The 16,216-nt window shown below is 41.7% G+C and overlaps 1 protein-coding gene across 5 annotated transcripts in view; it reads left to right on the forward strand.

The window, feature by feature from the left end:
* The first annotated feature begins 6,040 nt into the window (after positions 1-6,040).
* tmeff2a (transmembrane protein with EGF-like and two follistatin-like domains 2a) overlaps positions 6,041-16,216 on the forward strand; it is a 91,056-nt gene continuing 80,880 nt past the window's right edge. The window contains exons 1-2 of one of the 5 annotated variants that reach the window (XM_046404441.1): positions 14,299-14,401; positions 15,199-15,245. In XM_046404441.1, coding sequence (XP_046260397.1) covers positions 15,224-15,245 — 22 coding nt within the window. In that variant the 5' untranslated portion in view covers positions 14,299-14,401; positions 15,199-15,223. Of the gene's footprint in view, positions 6,151-7,666; positions 8,397-14,288; positions 14,402-15,198; positions 15,246-16,216 lie in introns of those variants that run through there. The other 4 variants (XM_046404440.1, XM_046404439.1, XM_046404438.1 and 1 more) reach the window with 4 other exon arrangements.

Genomic DNA, 16,216 nt, shown 5'->3' on the forward strand with positions numbered 1-16,216 from the left:
AAAATGTCTCTGGCATGCTTAAGTTCCTTTATTTTCTGCTTGAAGGAACAACAGTTCAGGTCCTATAGCACATTATTTGTAGCCATGCTTATAATGGATTCTGCAATTTCCCAGCCTGGGATCAATAAAGTATAACTATCTATCTATATATATATAGAGAGAAAGAGCAATGCATGACACAGAGAGCTGTTATCAGCCATCTTACATGTCCATTGAGGGTGTTAATATGCCTTTGTCAATAGGCTCTCAAAGTTAGAAGTTTGTAGAAGTAAATACACGTTTTTCAATTTAAACTTGTAATAATTAATGTTTTTTGGCCCCTTGTGGACTGTTATGTAACTGTAACAGCTTATTTACACATCCAGCCACATGTTTGGAGTCATGTTTCTGGTCACCTGTTGAATGTGAGTTCAGTGTCCCTTCTTTTTGGCTCTGGTTTTGGTTTCTACCAGCCCCTGCTGTTGAATGCTCCACTGTGTTCACCAGCTGGTCACTAACTAACTGTGTCTGTCTGCTTTAGCACTGAAAACAGCTGCATGCTGTACGGTAAAGTTGCAGTCAAACAGCTGAACATGGAGCTGAAACACACTCCTTAAATCTGAGGAGAGCTGTGGGTTCAGGTAGTAATTCTGAAAACGACCCCTTTCACAGTGTCATATTGTAATTATTAAAATATCTGTTATAGCCACTTTAACTACAGAATATTAAGTCTTGACAGTCCAGTAAGTAATGAAAGTGGTAAGAGGACAAATGAAATGGAGGTGACACTGCTATTGAATTGAGGGCATAAATGAAGTAATTTGTGAGAACTAGTTATTTATTCAAGGACACAGATTTAACAACATAGGGATAAAAACTGTCACTTTGTGCTCTTAGCTCTGGCACCAACCTTGCCTTCAAAAAATATGTTTATATACTACCAATTTGCTACAACAAACGACAAATACAGTTTTGAATAGACGTACTTCCACCTGACATTACATTTTCCATAAAGTTTAATGTACTGATAAGTCATCATATTGTTTGCCCATCATCCACTCACACCACCTCCCCACCACATAAAAGTACATATGTTGTCTTGCTTGTTTGTTTTATTTTGCTCAGCCATTGGTCAACCATCATCTGCTCCTTGTAGGGGTCGTCACAGCTGATCATCCATGATCTGATTTGTGTGTCTGATATGCTTTGTATTTGATCTGGCATAGGCTCCTTATGCAGCATGTCATTCCTGACGCAACCCTCCCTATTCATCCAGGCTTGTGATCCACATTTAGGAGTGCACTGGCTTGTGCGTCACCCAAGACCACTTTGTTATGCAGGGGTCGGTGATCGAGCCACCGACGTTCCAATCAGTGGACGACAACTTTATCTCCTAAGCCACGACTGCCATCCCAGAAAGTCCTTGATACCAAAGCAAAAATGTTGCCAGCGACAGTAATCCAGGCAGTAGTTATGTTCCCTTCAAGTTATAACTGGGAAAACAAATTAATATTCACAAAACTTAATATGACTTTCTGTTATGCTAATAGGAGTAGCGTAGGCTTTGTACAAAAGCCCTTGAAATGCATAAAGAGATACACACATTTATTGTATGCTGGTGCAAAGTGCTGAATGTTTTCTTTGAATTCCAATACAAATAGTTAGAATAATGTGATGTTGTTGGTGGACAAATATCAAGCACAGTTGCCTATGACTCATAAGAGAGTGAGTTTGAAATGTGTTATCAAGCAGCAATTGTGGATGAATAACTCGACAATGACAAATATGGGGGCCAACAAGGTCATGAAAAAGGACAATGATTAAGAAAGCAAATTACAATAAACATGACTATTATGATGAATAATGATGTTTGAGCTGATGATGATGATGGTGATGGTGAAAACGATGACAAGGCCTCAAACAGGAGGTCTGCACATGGAAACCTAATGTCTTTTCAAGAACTTAAGTTAATCATCATTTCAAAGTGCAGTTACACAAGCAGAGAAACTCACACATCAGAGTTATGACTATGATCAGTGTGTGCTGAGACGAGAATTTAAAAATGGTTCAAAAAGCGCTTGGCTCGACAGCCACACACACACACACACACACACACACACACAAATGCATCTTAGCAATCACCAAATCATGCTGACACACTCATACACGTGCTCTAACCTTTCAACTTTTGGTAATGGGTAATATACACCAGCAAACATTTCCCATGACATTGTCAGCCCCTAGATTTACAAAAGAAATGGATGATTTATTAATACATTAGAGTAATTATGAAGCAAAAATCAATCATCAGATATCTGATACAGGGTTGAGTGTTATTCCAGAATGCTCTCTCAGGAGATGGTGCACATTTCAGCAAGTCAGAAATGTAATTAGCCTTTTGCCCGGGGCTGGGCTGCGTTTGGGCCGACCTCCTCCTCAAAATGCCTGCATGGGCGTCATTGATACCAGACCAGGTATTCAGTCAGACTAATACAAGATAAATGAGTTGCAGCCCTTGGAGGAAATTACTGTTTAGCCTCAGTGCAAAGTGTATTCTGTTTCAGATGGGTTAAAGCTACTTGTAGCCAACACTCATTCTTCTTTAGGATGAATCAAAAGGAAACTCAGCTAGACCAGCCTGTTCTGTCCTGACCTTTACAAACATCTACTTTTTTTTTTTTTTTACTGGAGCTGTTTGGGATAGCTGAGAAAAACTGCCTCACCCTAAGAATCTCTTGTTCCATAAGCAAGACCAGACCCACTGATGTCCTACCATTACCTGCAAGGACAAGAATGAGGACCTGGGCAAGAATGGACTGGACACTGTGCATGACTTAGATGCAAAGGAATCTCCAATTTTTGACAATAATGTGATTTTAAGTCCTAAGTCCATCGTAAGCTAGCCCGGTTCTGTTAGCATGGTGCACTGGACCTTGTGTAAGCGTACTTGCAATAGAAGTATATCTGAAAAGGGGAGACTGTCTGCAAAGGTAGCCTGAGGAATATGAATGGTTTGGCTTCTAGAAGGCAGAGCACCACTAACCTTGTGTCAGGTTAATACAGTATGTATGACAGTTGAGTCACTGGTCAACCATCATCTGGCCTAAACAGCACTCTGAGAACTCCTCCAGTCAACATGCAACACATTGCTGCAGGGAGAAATCTACTGTGTTGGCCAGAAGGTAATGCCATGCTGCTGACAGTGTTGTTATTAATCTGAATCTTGCTTTATTTGGTTAGCAGTAAGTTGCACCAGCTGTTGCAAGAGCCAAAGGGGCAAAAATATTTTTCTAGCACAGTCTAACAAAGCTCAGACCACCTATTGTCTGCGTCTCAGTCAGCTAATATTTCTTTTACTGTTTATAATATTGCAGTTGCATTAAAACTTTTATGACTTAAATGCAACACTGGCTCAACACTGGAATAAGTAATCAGTGTATTGTAGCTGTAGGATGTGCTGACTCGAGAAGTGACTATAATAAAACTGGTGCTTTCCTGGAAAGCTGACATGTGCTGACACTCAAGAGATGATATGCAATGACACGCTCCAAGACGCCGCCAGTGTGTGGCCTTACTTAGAAAACAGTGGATTTTGAATTGCACGTGGAAAACCATGAAATGGAACCAATAATAAATACATGCACAACTGCAGACAAAAAATAAACTAATAACAAACATTTTATGTTACAGTTTATTTCTATTTTAATGAACTTTAAACACTCGATATACAAGAGTGGTACTGTCCTGATTTCAAGCGATACTCCTCCACCTTGTAGTAGTACAGTTCTCTTTTAAAGAAGAAACTGAGGTGGTGACTGGCCACTGCACATATGAAACTAACAACAACTTCCATTGCTTTTACTGGTGAGTAAGGATGAACTGGGGAAAAAAATGCCCCCAGGTCTTTGATTCAACCTATGTTCATGGTGGCCTTGTGTTACATAAACTGTACTGAAAGAAGCTGAGTTATGACCATGTGCCGAAGGGTCCGATCATGAGCCAGTTGGGGAGCCATCCAACTGGTCTCGGTCACTGAACATGGCCTGTGTTCAGTGTCACAGCCTCCAAAATATTCTTTCCAAAATGGACAGTCTGGCCTGGTTGGGGATTACTCACAAAAAGAGAATGTCGGCAAGTAACTTTTCACTCTCTCTGCCAAGAATGGGCGAGGAGGACTCGTTGTGGAAGTAAATTTGGCAGCTGTGCTACAGGTGTCATTGACATAAACACGGAATAAACATGTGGAGATTCCTCTCCAAATCTGTGCTGCTGAAGAAAAGCACAAATCTCATATCGAGTCTCTATTAGACATAGGAGACAGCATTACACTAAAATGGGGGCATTTTACTCCCATTGTATTACCATTTCACACACCAGAATATACACAAGGTTGCCTAGAAAGCAGAAAGTGTACAGTATGCCCAAATGCTTCAGTGGACAAAAGAAGACTGCTGGAAGCAAAGAGAGAAGCCTTGCTTTGAATTCCAAATTAGAACCAGAAAAAATGGCAGCCTAGGGTTTCCTCGCCACTCACTATCCTTCTAGTCAGTCGTCTCTTCTCCTCTTCCTCAAAGCTCACACTTCACTATATTCAGTCAACTTATGTTGCTGCCCTCGCTCTGATTTCGTATGACAAACACATTAATAAAATGCATTCATTTTAAACCTTACATTTGTGAGACTAAATTACATTTTTCTGCCAAGCACATTCACATAGGGAGCAATTTAAAGTTCAGTGTTTTTGCTCAAGGACACAACAGCGAGCAACAAGAGAAGCTGTTGATTAAACCATCTCTCTGATTAATAGCCAGCCTGCTTCTACATCTGGACTGCAGTTAACCTAATATCAAACATGTTTTTTTATCTTGATAAAAAAAAAAAAAATCTCAGCACAAGGTACATCTACAGTAGAAGCATTTTAAGAGTTCAGCCTCATCTCATAGCCTCATAGCCTTCATCAGAGGATGGTGAACATGTTGCTCCCCTCCACATACATGTCCACCTTTTATCACGTCAACAAAATTCCAAAAGTCTGCCTGCTGATGAAGACCATAGACAGTTTTACAGTAAGTCGTCCTTGTGCTAAGACTTTACTGAGACTGAAACACGTTAATGAACCTTTAAGCTGAACTGTATTGTTGAAATTAAATTCATGTACAGTTAAATGACTGATTACACACAAACGCACACCATGCACACACAAGCCACGATGTCACGGTGACCTTGTAAAATTCCTGTGAAAGGAATATATTATTTAACCCCATTGTCCTTGGACAAGCAGCTACTAAAATAATTAGCCAAAATGATCTGACCTAAAATGTAAAGCCACATCAGTCCGTTTTTGGACACACTGACACACCCTCCAGTCAGACTGTGTTGTCTTATCCCATGTTTGTGCTATTTGTCTTGCTTTACATGCTCTGCCCTGATTTGTTTCACCTGTGCCTTGTTATTGACTTTGTATATATACCTGTGCTTCCCTTGTGTCTCTCGCCTCTTCAAAATGTTCCTTAGCATCAGTGTACTCTCTTGTGCTTTGACTCCCTGGCTGTTTGAAGCCTTGGTCCACCTGTTTGACTCTGACCTTGCCTGTTCCCTTGGATTTGTTCGCCTTATCGGACTGTTCTCCTGTTTCCAGAACCCTTGTCTGCAGATTGAAATCAGTGAGTGTTTTTGAGACCCCTGTCCTGAGTCATGTATTTGGATCCAAATCTCTGAGCTGCATCTGCTTTAACACAAGCGTATGGCAGAAATACAAAACATATGCCAGATTGATGGACAGCGATAATTACTCATTCATGCTTAGAGTAATGTTGCTACAATCAGTACTTATATTTACAATGGATCAAATAACTGTGTGCATGTCAAAGGCCTCACAGTGAAAGAGAATAATCCCTGCAGTTCATCTCTGCTCTGTGGCGCATTTAAGCATCTTTGAACTTCTCTCTGTTTTACCCTAACTTTGCTCTTTTGGTTCACTTTTGCTCCTTTACTCTTTTTGATTACTTTTATTGTTGTCTGTGAAAACACTGGAGCATTTCAAGATAGGCCTTTATTAGTCTCACCCTGCGGTAATTCACCAAAAAAAGTGTTCCCTGACAAGGAATCAAAGCCGGACCGCGGCGATGAGAGTGCAGAATCCAAGCCACCAGGGAGATTTGGCATCTAAAGGTAAGTTGGTAGAAACTTGCATTCATCAGGTGTCCAGAAACATGATTCCAATGAAAGCTAATCTTGCTCCATATCTGTTGGATGCAAAAATAATCCAATGCATCATCAACTTAATAAGGGACACAATTTATCAGTGTTGTATTTCCAGCTTCTTTCAGCTGATCCCAAGAGGCCAAAGAGTCAGTCAATGCAGGTTTAGCCATCCAGCGAACACAAAGCAACATTAGCATTCATCTTTCACCACATGATGCTTCTTGGAACCTGTTTTGAAAAAAATATGTGTCTTTTGCTGTTATATTTGACTGCATTTATCCGCCACTCTGTCACTTTGTGTGCATGCTGAGAGAGAGCGGGCGTTTGAGCTCTAAATGGATGCCTGCAGGAGTTGAAATCCTCTTTTGCTTACTCGTATAGCAGGCCTAAATATAAATGTTCTGTAAAACCAAAACAAAAAGCTCAAAGGAGGTTTAACACCTTGACAGAATTGAGTGTCGAGTGATAATCCTCTCCCCTTTTGTGTTACGGTGTCACGGAGTCAGTTGTATTATATAACTAAACAAGGGTCACAAAATGATTAAGTTAAATTTCTGAAAGGGTTCAAATTCATTGTCGCCACATTTCAGCTGTGTCCTGGTGCAGGTGTGTGTGTCCATATTTGACTACAGGAGTTGCTGTTCGCCACAACAGATGAAACTGCTTGTCACGAGTCCCATTAGCTGAGACAAAGGATAAACAGCTATTCACATAACGATCTAGAAAGCAACAAAAGGTTTATTTGTTTAGAGCCAACGGCAGCTTTGCTTCGTAATATCATGGGGTCAAGAGTATTTATAGATGTGACAGGCCTTAACAGAAACCTCTTTGTTTGCTTCTATATAAACCCTTTTCCATGCACATGGCTTCTAATTTCCTTGGTTCAAAAAGAGCGAGTGTTCTGAACCTGATGGACTTGACTTCTTTAACTGGCGCAGATGTTCTTCACATTCCATGGCTTTCATGGCCAAGAGCATTTCAATCACAGGCGCATCCTGTCCCACATGACAGTGGTAGGTTATGTCCAAAACTACAAGAACAACATGGAGTTCTCTCTGAATGAGAGAGAATGAAAGACCCTAGGAATAGCGTCCTTTCAGAGCAGGGCAATTATCACAGACCAGACTGGACGAATTGATTTCTGCAGACTTTTTAAATTCTTCTGGCCAATTATAAAGGCAGTGCATCCTTCCCTATACTGCCCATCCCTGGTGAGCACCACCGACTGATTGGACTAGGCCTAGCACTCTGTCTTTCTTTCTGTCTTTAGCCTACTCCATCTTTTCTGTTTTAAAATCTATTTCATTCAGTCCTCTTCTCTTTTGCCTGGGCCTACTCTTCCAGTAAGATATTCCAATTATTAAGGAGGAGCACCCCACCCCTCCCTCCCTCTTCGCATCATACTCCATGTGATCAAAAGTAAGGTGGAACCAGCTGCTGGTGAGAGGGGGAGAGAGGGAGAGAGAGCCAAACAGAAACTCGCTGCGACTCTGAACGCACCGCACATACAAAGTAAACGGGAGGACCGCTCCGCTCGCGCTGGGGGGAGCTGCTCGTTTCACCCGTGGATACTATTACACAACTGCCATCGTCTCCAAACCGTGTCTGTGGGATACTCGAGCCACATCCTCTCAGTTTTACATGATTTTGTATCACCCCTCTTCTTTTTCTTTCCCATCATTCCTCCCCTCTTCTCACCTTTGAGCATCCTTCTCGCAAGTCTCCTTGCCCGCCTGGCTAACTTTTCCACCCGACTCCATCCCACACAACCTCCTCCATCGCTCACCAACCCTCGACCGTTTCCTCCCCAAGTTCCTCCTCTTATTGCAGCAGCCTGCCTCGGATCAGGCGGAAACCATTTGGTCAGTCTACACGGGTACTGCTACATGGGGCGCACGGTGTCGCTCGGAAAATGGTCTGCTGTTGGTCTCTAGGCGCCCCGCTGAACCTGCCGGGATTGGAGTTGTCGTTGCGCGTCTGCGTCTCTTTCCCACCTCGCCTGTGCTGTCGGGACCAGTGAGATATGGGTCTCTCCGTGGCGGCGCAGGCACCGCTCGAGGAGCCCCGACGACTGCGCCAGTGGAGCGGGACGTCGGGAGGCTGGCTCAGGATCACCCTCGTCTCATTTCTCGCCACTTTACCTGTGGAGCAGCTGCGCGCCTTCCCGTCCTCCCTGAGCGACTGTCAGACGCCGACCGGCTGGAACTGCTCCGGTGAGAGTCTTATCATGAAGTTGCAGTATCTCTTCTGTTTGTGCTTCATCAAGATGCGCAGCAGTTTCTCAAGTTAACGCATGTAATTCTAGCAAACAAGCGATTTAACCTGATCAAAGTTCAGGAGAGCTCGTATGACAAACCCGTCATTATTATTATTGTGGCTGCATGTGGTGTTGGTGTCAGTGCCGTGGAGCTCACAGGCTGCAGATACTGAACACTGCAAAGCCCTGTGGCGAGGGGATGCAGAGTTTTCGGGTTGTTTGATGTGCATTTAGGCTCTCTGAGTTTGTGTCGGACATGGCAGCGAGGCATTTACACGGATCAGAATAATCACTTGGCAGGCGAAGGATCGATGCTTTCGATTGGAGAGAGAGCGGAAACCGTACCAGTACGCATAATTTTCACGATATAGAAATATAGAAAAGGGTGACTGTCGCCAGAATAACGTTGGTGTTTCCCACAACATTGTTTCCAACACTGTTAGATTTATGCGACAGATGGGCCGACCGGCACCAGGTGAAGATATGTGGTCGCTGTGTACGTAAAATGTTCTGGTCAACTCCTGAGTATTTCACCGATGGCTCAGTTTCAGCATTGGGCTTTCATGCCCCCCAAATTTCGGAATAATTCACACCGAGAAATCGTGAACGTAGTTTTATTGTCTTATTAGCCATCCCAGTCCTTTGATCAAGTATTACCCCACATATAAAATGTAGTCGTTTCATTTATAGGCCACCGAGCAGTAAACTTGTTTTGTCTCATCGGTGCCCAAAGCGATAAAAGCAGCGGAGCGGGCTGCAGAGCACAGAGCCTCGCCTCCCTTTGTAAATCAGCCGACTGTGCCGCCATATATTTCCCTTGTCGCCTGTCCAAGTCTGAACCCTTAAAATAGCTCCAAGCCGACTCCACACACTCATGGGCAGTAACAGTATTGATATTATAGCTCATAACAGCCACACATCAGTATGGAGCCTGAGACTGAGGACCAGTGCACTTGAGAAAAGAGATGCAAATGAGAGGAGTAATGTTTCATTTCCAGCATCAGACGAATATTCTGTACAGCGACAGGTATGGTGTGTGATAAATTCACTTGAAAAAAAAAAGAAAAAAATATGACAGAGCATAGGGACCTCATTTGAATATCAAAGTTTTTTAAAAAATGAATTTGATTATGATAATAGGCTAATTAACAAGACCGAATGAGATTTATAAGATCTGAGGGGTTGTTGTCGTTATTTTAAGCATCTTTGGTAGTAAATTACTTTGTTTTAAAATGAGACAGTAACAGTTTGGTTTTGTTTTCAGTTGACAGACACAGTTTCAGTTTCCATAATCCACAGTAAACACCAGCAGCAGCGATCGTCTGTTTTAATGCGTTACTTTGCAGCGATGCGCCCCGGTATTTAAGCACAACCTGTCCCCTTACCGTCTATATTGCATTGTGCTGGTGTTGATGGTGATGGTGGTTAGCCCGTAATGACAGATAATGGTACACATCCTGTCAAAACAAACGCACTTGCCAACCTTCCAGCTTCCTGACACACTCTGATATGCGTTTCGAAAAAGGCTTTTATCCAGCACGCCTTGAAGAGGCTTAAGTGCATATACAGAGAACAGTGCATACACACATAACAATTAGAATGAACTGAGCAGAAGAAGTGACACGTGGTCCATCGCGAAAAAAAAGATGAACTCCTCTCAGTAATAATGAAAACACGGAGGGTAATTGCGCAGGGTTTAATTATCCACTCTTTCCTGCATATCATGCATTTACACAACAGCAACAGCAACACTAATGTGTGACAGTTTTCAGCCCAGAGAGAATAAGCCAAGCTGAAAAACAGTTTGGTGATGAGCTCAGTGTCACTTCCGTGCTAAGATACAGAAAACTGTGGGCAATAGTGAGTTGGAAATGGGACTGGTGTACCAATTTCATCAGTGCAAGTGCTGAATGAGACCATGGAATAAAATGGGGGGCGGGGGGGCGTGGGAGGGTGAGTTGGTTTGACAAAGCTTGTCATTCTGTTGGGTTTGCATCTGTGGATGGCCATGAGCAACTGCTATTGAGGGCTTCATTGAGGCAGAACAAAACCCTAAAAAAGATCCTGACACTCGGTTAATCTTTGTTCTGTTGCTAGTGCAGAGATGGACAGACCCGAGGCTGCTGAGGGTCAGCGTCTTTCTGTCCCTTTGCATCTCTGTTTTTGAGGGATTCTTACGGGGTGGACGTTTGTCCATCTTCGGTTTAGACGGATTACATTCATATTTTAATCTCGTTGGGAAGTTTTTATTGCACTTAGAGTGACAGAGGAAGTTGTCATCAAACTCTCAAGTTTCTCTTCTGCATAGTCGTGTACACAACATCTGTACAGTAATACAGGTACGTCACCAAAGGTACCGATACACCAAACTAGGCCCAGCAAAGGACAACTGCTGTCATGTTGCCCGTGTCTAAGCCACAAAGTTGAACTTGAACGCACCGCAAAGGGTACAACCATATGTTCTGTACCTGCCTGAGTGAAAAAACTCTTCATACCAGCAAGTGGCAGTAGCCAGTCTTCACCAGGAAGTGCAAACAAACTTGTTATTTCAAAATGGAATTCCAAAATAAATGAATCTATGGGTATTTGGTGTTATATTTGACAGTGAAAAAAAAACAGTTTGGCCTTGCAGGGGTTCCTGTTGTGCAATTATAAACGAATGTTTTGTCGGTTTGGTCTCGTGTGCGTTTGATAAACTCAGTGTGTCATCAGGATAAACTTAATGTGTAAAGCTGCCATTGGCGAGATTTGTGAAAGCATTTAACACGTGAGTCCGAAAATTAGTGAAATTAGTGAAAGTGGAGTAGAAAAGAGAATTTATTCCCACTTTTTGACACACTGAATGTTTTGCCAATTAGCCAAATATTTGGGTGTTATGTTTGACTATGGCTCTACAATTACAAGTTCCCAAGTAAAACTTCTTCAAGAATCAACACTGAACTGTGAAACATTTGCTGTCTCCAGATATTACAGAAGATGAATTGTTGTTGTGAGAATTTCCCACATTTTCAATTCATTTCTTTCCTGTTTAAGAGAGACTGAGAGACCATTTGCCCCTTTTTCACAGAAGATAATTTGACCTTTCACGGTAAGAAAAGCACAGGTATAAAATGATCAAATTAATGGCAGAGAGCAAGAAACATCAGTCTGTAAATGATGCTGAAGAGAGCTGTCGGACTGAGCCAAAACAGTTGTGGGCCGTAAAACCGAAACGGTGAGCTGAAAGACGGTAAAATACAAGAGCTGAGAGGCACTGCAGAGTGGTAATTCACCAACAAGAGCGAAATTTGTCATTAAGCTATTTGTCATTTGATCATTTTTTTAATAGAAAAACACTGATTAGTGCAACTTTAAAGCTTTTTAAAGCCAGTCAGGTAAATTTGAATAAATATAGGCATCGTAGTGAATGAGGCCTTGTGAGGATGATAATTTACGGACACAGAAAAGCTGTCGCTCCTTTAATTAAGTTTCTGTGCATGTGAATAGGCACAGAGAGCCAACTCCTTTCCACTGAATTAAACAAGTTTTTATATTCATCCAACACAGTTGACTGTGTATTCAACATTTTGTTTAATTATCACAGTCAAACCATTGGTGGCGCTTTGCCTATAATTTCTGGCTTGTTTCACTGTAGATAAATGAGTAAAGTCTGTGTTAGCCTTAATAGGTGCACTTGCAGACTTTGGCTAAAAATCAGCTTGTGCCATTTTATCCATCCACAAACAAGTTGAAGCAGAGAATGTTAAGTCCAATTCAGTTTCATTTTTATCAGGAACAAAACAGCTTTTGCAGATTACAGTGCTGCAATGGTAGCACAGTATGAATGTCTACCCACAGTTTATTTACCCCATGATGAACCTCACATCTCCTGTGGGAGAATCTCTGCCCGGGGGCCACAGTCCCTTCCTCACTGAATCCCTCTGCTATTGTTAACTCCGAAAGGCTATGTGATGCTTTGATAGCTGAAGTGACAGGGATGAGTGCAGAATATGCAAAGCCCCCTGTAAATCCCATCAAGTGGAGTGAATTACCACTAGTCTGGAGAGAATTGGCCATCTGCTTCCAAGATTTGTCAAGACAGCGGTCAGAAGTACTTCTCTCTCATGCGAGTCCACACCTCTGACAGAAAGCAGTCAGTGCGAGGGAGGACTAATCAAGGAGGGATCAAAAGTTACTAACTGACAACTGGCTGCAATTAGAGAGTTTTTAAAAAGTTGCTTAACTCAAAATACTTTATGTTCCCATGCGGTGACACACTGGAACATGATTATGATGTGAGTGCTTTTAGTGCTCAGAGTTATTGTGTCTTTTAATAACCTGAAATAATGAGGGCTTTACTATACCTCTCTCCATGACAAACATTTGAAAACCTGTTGCAAAGGTACAGAAAAAAACACTAAGAGAGAGAGAGAGGGAGGGAGAGGTCAAGAAAGGATGTCTCACCACTGTGGTTGTTCAACCTTCATTATTAATTTAGTCCACTTCATTATTGATTAGAACAATGCTTAAAACAGGGAGGAAGGACTCCTTCTGAGCGTCGTGAAATTGCAGGTAGGTAGGTAGGTAGGTAGGAGGAGATGCATTTGGCTGACAAGCTCTCTCTTTTAGACAAGTAAGTGCTTCACTTGCCATCCTAATCGTTAGCATGCAAACATTACCTTTTCAATATTTGATGTTTGCCAGCTTGTTTTCGTTAATTATTCAGCTCACTGTAATCTCCTCCTGGAACGTCAGGGCAGGAGCAGGAAGTGTAAGTTTTCCAGGTCTGACACAATGCAACTGTATCACCAGAAACCCATTTACATTTTGTGATTGACGTTAAACGAGAGAGGGAGAAGTCTTACAAGGTACAAAATAATGACCGCACACATTTTACACAGTTTTTTCATTTATTGTTAGCATTCGGGTTCGCTTTCAGTGCTACATCTGAAACATGTCTTCAGTCCCTCTGTCTCTTTCTCTTGCTTTCTCTTGCTGTACACACCATAAAAGGAGTGTGGGTTTTTGTCTTGGTGAGACATGACTTATACTTAACTCGCAGGCTGATCTTTGCACATTATTTCACGTTGCACATCATTTCATGTTGTACCTCACTTCACTTGCCAGTCAGACTGATATTTCCTCTAATCCTTGTCTGGAGACTGTTAAGACTATGCTCCTTCATTTGCATCTGGATTCACGTTTCTAACCTTGCAGTGTCAAACTAGCATTAGGTTTCACATTTCTTACTGGTGAACTTGACCGAGACAAAGATGCTCTGTGAGAAAAGATGACTCGTTACAAGCAGCACGAACTGATCCAATATTTACTTTGGTGACTGTATGGTGAAAGAATAAGTCACAATGTGTGCTGATGTTCACATGAGAATTAGAACCTCCTGCTGGTCTCCTTTCTTTAACTATCTCCGACCCATCTGTTCTGCTCTCCCTTATGTGATGTCATGTACAGTTTTAGTGTAGGACTACTTCAGTTAAATGGCACTGAAGTTTTTCAGGGGTTTGGACTCGGCCCCTGACTTCCAGTGAAGGGAAATCTTAATGCTTCAGCATACCAAGACATTTTGGACAATGCTATGCTTCCAACTTTGTGGCAACAGTTTGTTGAAGGCCCTTTTCTATTCCAGCATGACTGTGCCCCAGTGCACGAAGCAAAGCTCCATAAAGACATGGTGTCATATCCAGGAAACAATGTTAAGCTTATTTAATCAGTTTTTGTCTCATGTCTATGTTGTCTTGTGATTTCCTGTTTTATTTTGTCACTACTTCCTGTCTATGTCTGTTGTTGTCAGCTTTCACTTTTTCCCTTTGTCTGTTTTCCCTCCTTTGGAGTCTCCACCCTGATTGTTTCCACCTGTGCCCTTACCTTGTTTGTGTATACATAGTTCTTGTCTCCCTTTGTCCTGTGCCAGTTTGTCTTGTCCCTTGTGTCAGACAACCAGCGTCATCTCCATGCCATTGCCAGGTCTTGTTATTTTGTTACTTTGTTCCCAAAATGTTCTGTTTTCTTTGCCTATAGCTTCAGTCTAGTGAGTTCTTGTTTCTCAGTTTGGTGTTACTGCTCTACTGCATGAATGGGCACAAATTCCCACAGAAACACTCCAACATGTTGTGGAAAGCCTTCACAGAAGAGTGGAAGCTGTTAGAGCTGCAAAACTGTCTGTGTGTTTAGAATGCAATGTCATTAAAGTCCCTGTTGGTGTAATGGTCAGGTGTCCCAATACTTTTGCCCCGATGGTGTAAATCGATGTAGTTGTTTTGTTTCATACTACATTGCTTTGCCACCATACTGAACACCAACCTTCAAGCTGCACTATTAGCCATTGAATTTGAATTAGGTTTTAGTACTTAACAGTTACGACACTGCTGCGGTAATTCTCATCTTGCTAAATAATTGAACAAAGATTCCTTGACTTATTTAGACTTCTTTAATATGCAATACATCCAAAACTTGTTTCAATCAAAAGAATGAAAAGATACTGACAGTTACAGCTGATTTATGTCTGACTGATTATATTTTGGCAAATTGGAAATGCTCATGTTGATTTAATTTAAAGTTCTGGAGCTCCAAGCCTAAGTGTTGGAGGGGAAGAGGAAATTGTTTTGGAGCTTTTACCACCACTTTTTCCGCTGCACTTCTTTTACTACACAGGCACTATTACTTTCTGTTTTTCAGACAGGCACTCTTGAGTTTCTCAGCTCAAAATATGGATCCAAGCTGTCAGAGAACAATAACAGTAAATGTTTTATTTTGCTAAACAGTGTGGATGTGAAGCCAGAAGACTTTATGGCTGTGCAGGGCCATCAGGGTCAGTATCTTTACCTGCTCAACAAGGAAAACTGATAAATTTAGAAGCTGAAGAAGCTGAACACTATTTAAGTTTATGCTGTATTTTTTTTTTATTCAACACCATTGCATTTCTGTTTCATTCTGCAGTCAGACTCCCCTGACAGCCCTTGTATGAGCCTAAGACTTATTTTAATGTTTCCATGGCACAGAGAGACTGCTTTGTCACAACAAATCTTGTTAATCGTGATGCTGATGTTTTCCCGTTCTGCACTCAGGTTGCAGAATTTAAAACAGCTGCTACTTAAGAGTATCTGAAAAGCAATTGCCAAATTAGTTTTACGGCTAAGAAACACATGATGAAAGCTAACACGTCAGGATGCTTGCGTGTCATTTATTACTGTTAAAGTAACAACATTTTCAGGAATATTGCATTCCCGAAGCCCTTGACTGACAAGCGTGGGAAATTGCCTCTCAGGTTGTACCACTACTGTAAATCTATATTTGTACTTGCTTTAAGGCAATCATTGTCATATACCTAACTGAGATTTGTGCTCAATTTGCTTTGAAGTCCAAACCCTGCTGGCCCTGAGGTGATTGTCTGGGACGTTTATTTTGTTAGGTTTTATACTTGTTTCCGTCAGACGCTTGATATCCGTAACAAAAGCTGATACGTCACTTGCTTCCTTGAAGACAGTCCTCAGAATCAGTGTCTTCTATTGTGTGTGTTGTTTGTCTATAAGTTCTGATTTCACTGTGTTTAATAAGATGATAGGGATTACTCCATTGTTACTGAATCCCTCCTAAATTATTGTTTACCAAGTCATACATGTATTCATCCTGCTTACTGGATCCTGAAAATGTACAGGTTGCACACCAGTTTGTCAGTAAAGAAGAGGTTTTAATGGCGTGAGGAGGAGCCACATCTCTTTTTTCCTTTCATTTGAAAAACAGTTGGTTCTTTTTTAAAATGTTTTGTTTATTTTTATTTTC

The sequence above is a fragment of the Scatophagus argus genome, chromosome 11 (assembly GCF_020382885.2).
Source record: "Scatophagus argus isolate fScaArg1 chromosome 11, fScaArg1.pri, whole genome shotgun sequence".
Taxonomy (NCBI): Eukaryota; Metazoa; Chordata; class Actinopteri; family Scatophagidae; genus Scatophagus; species Scatophagus argus.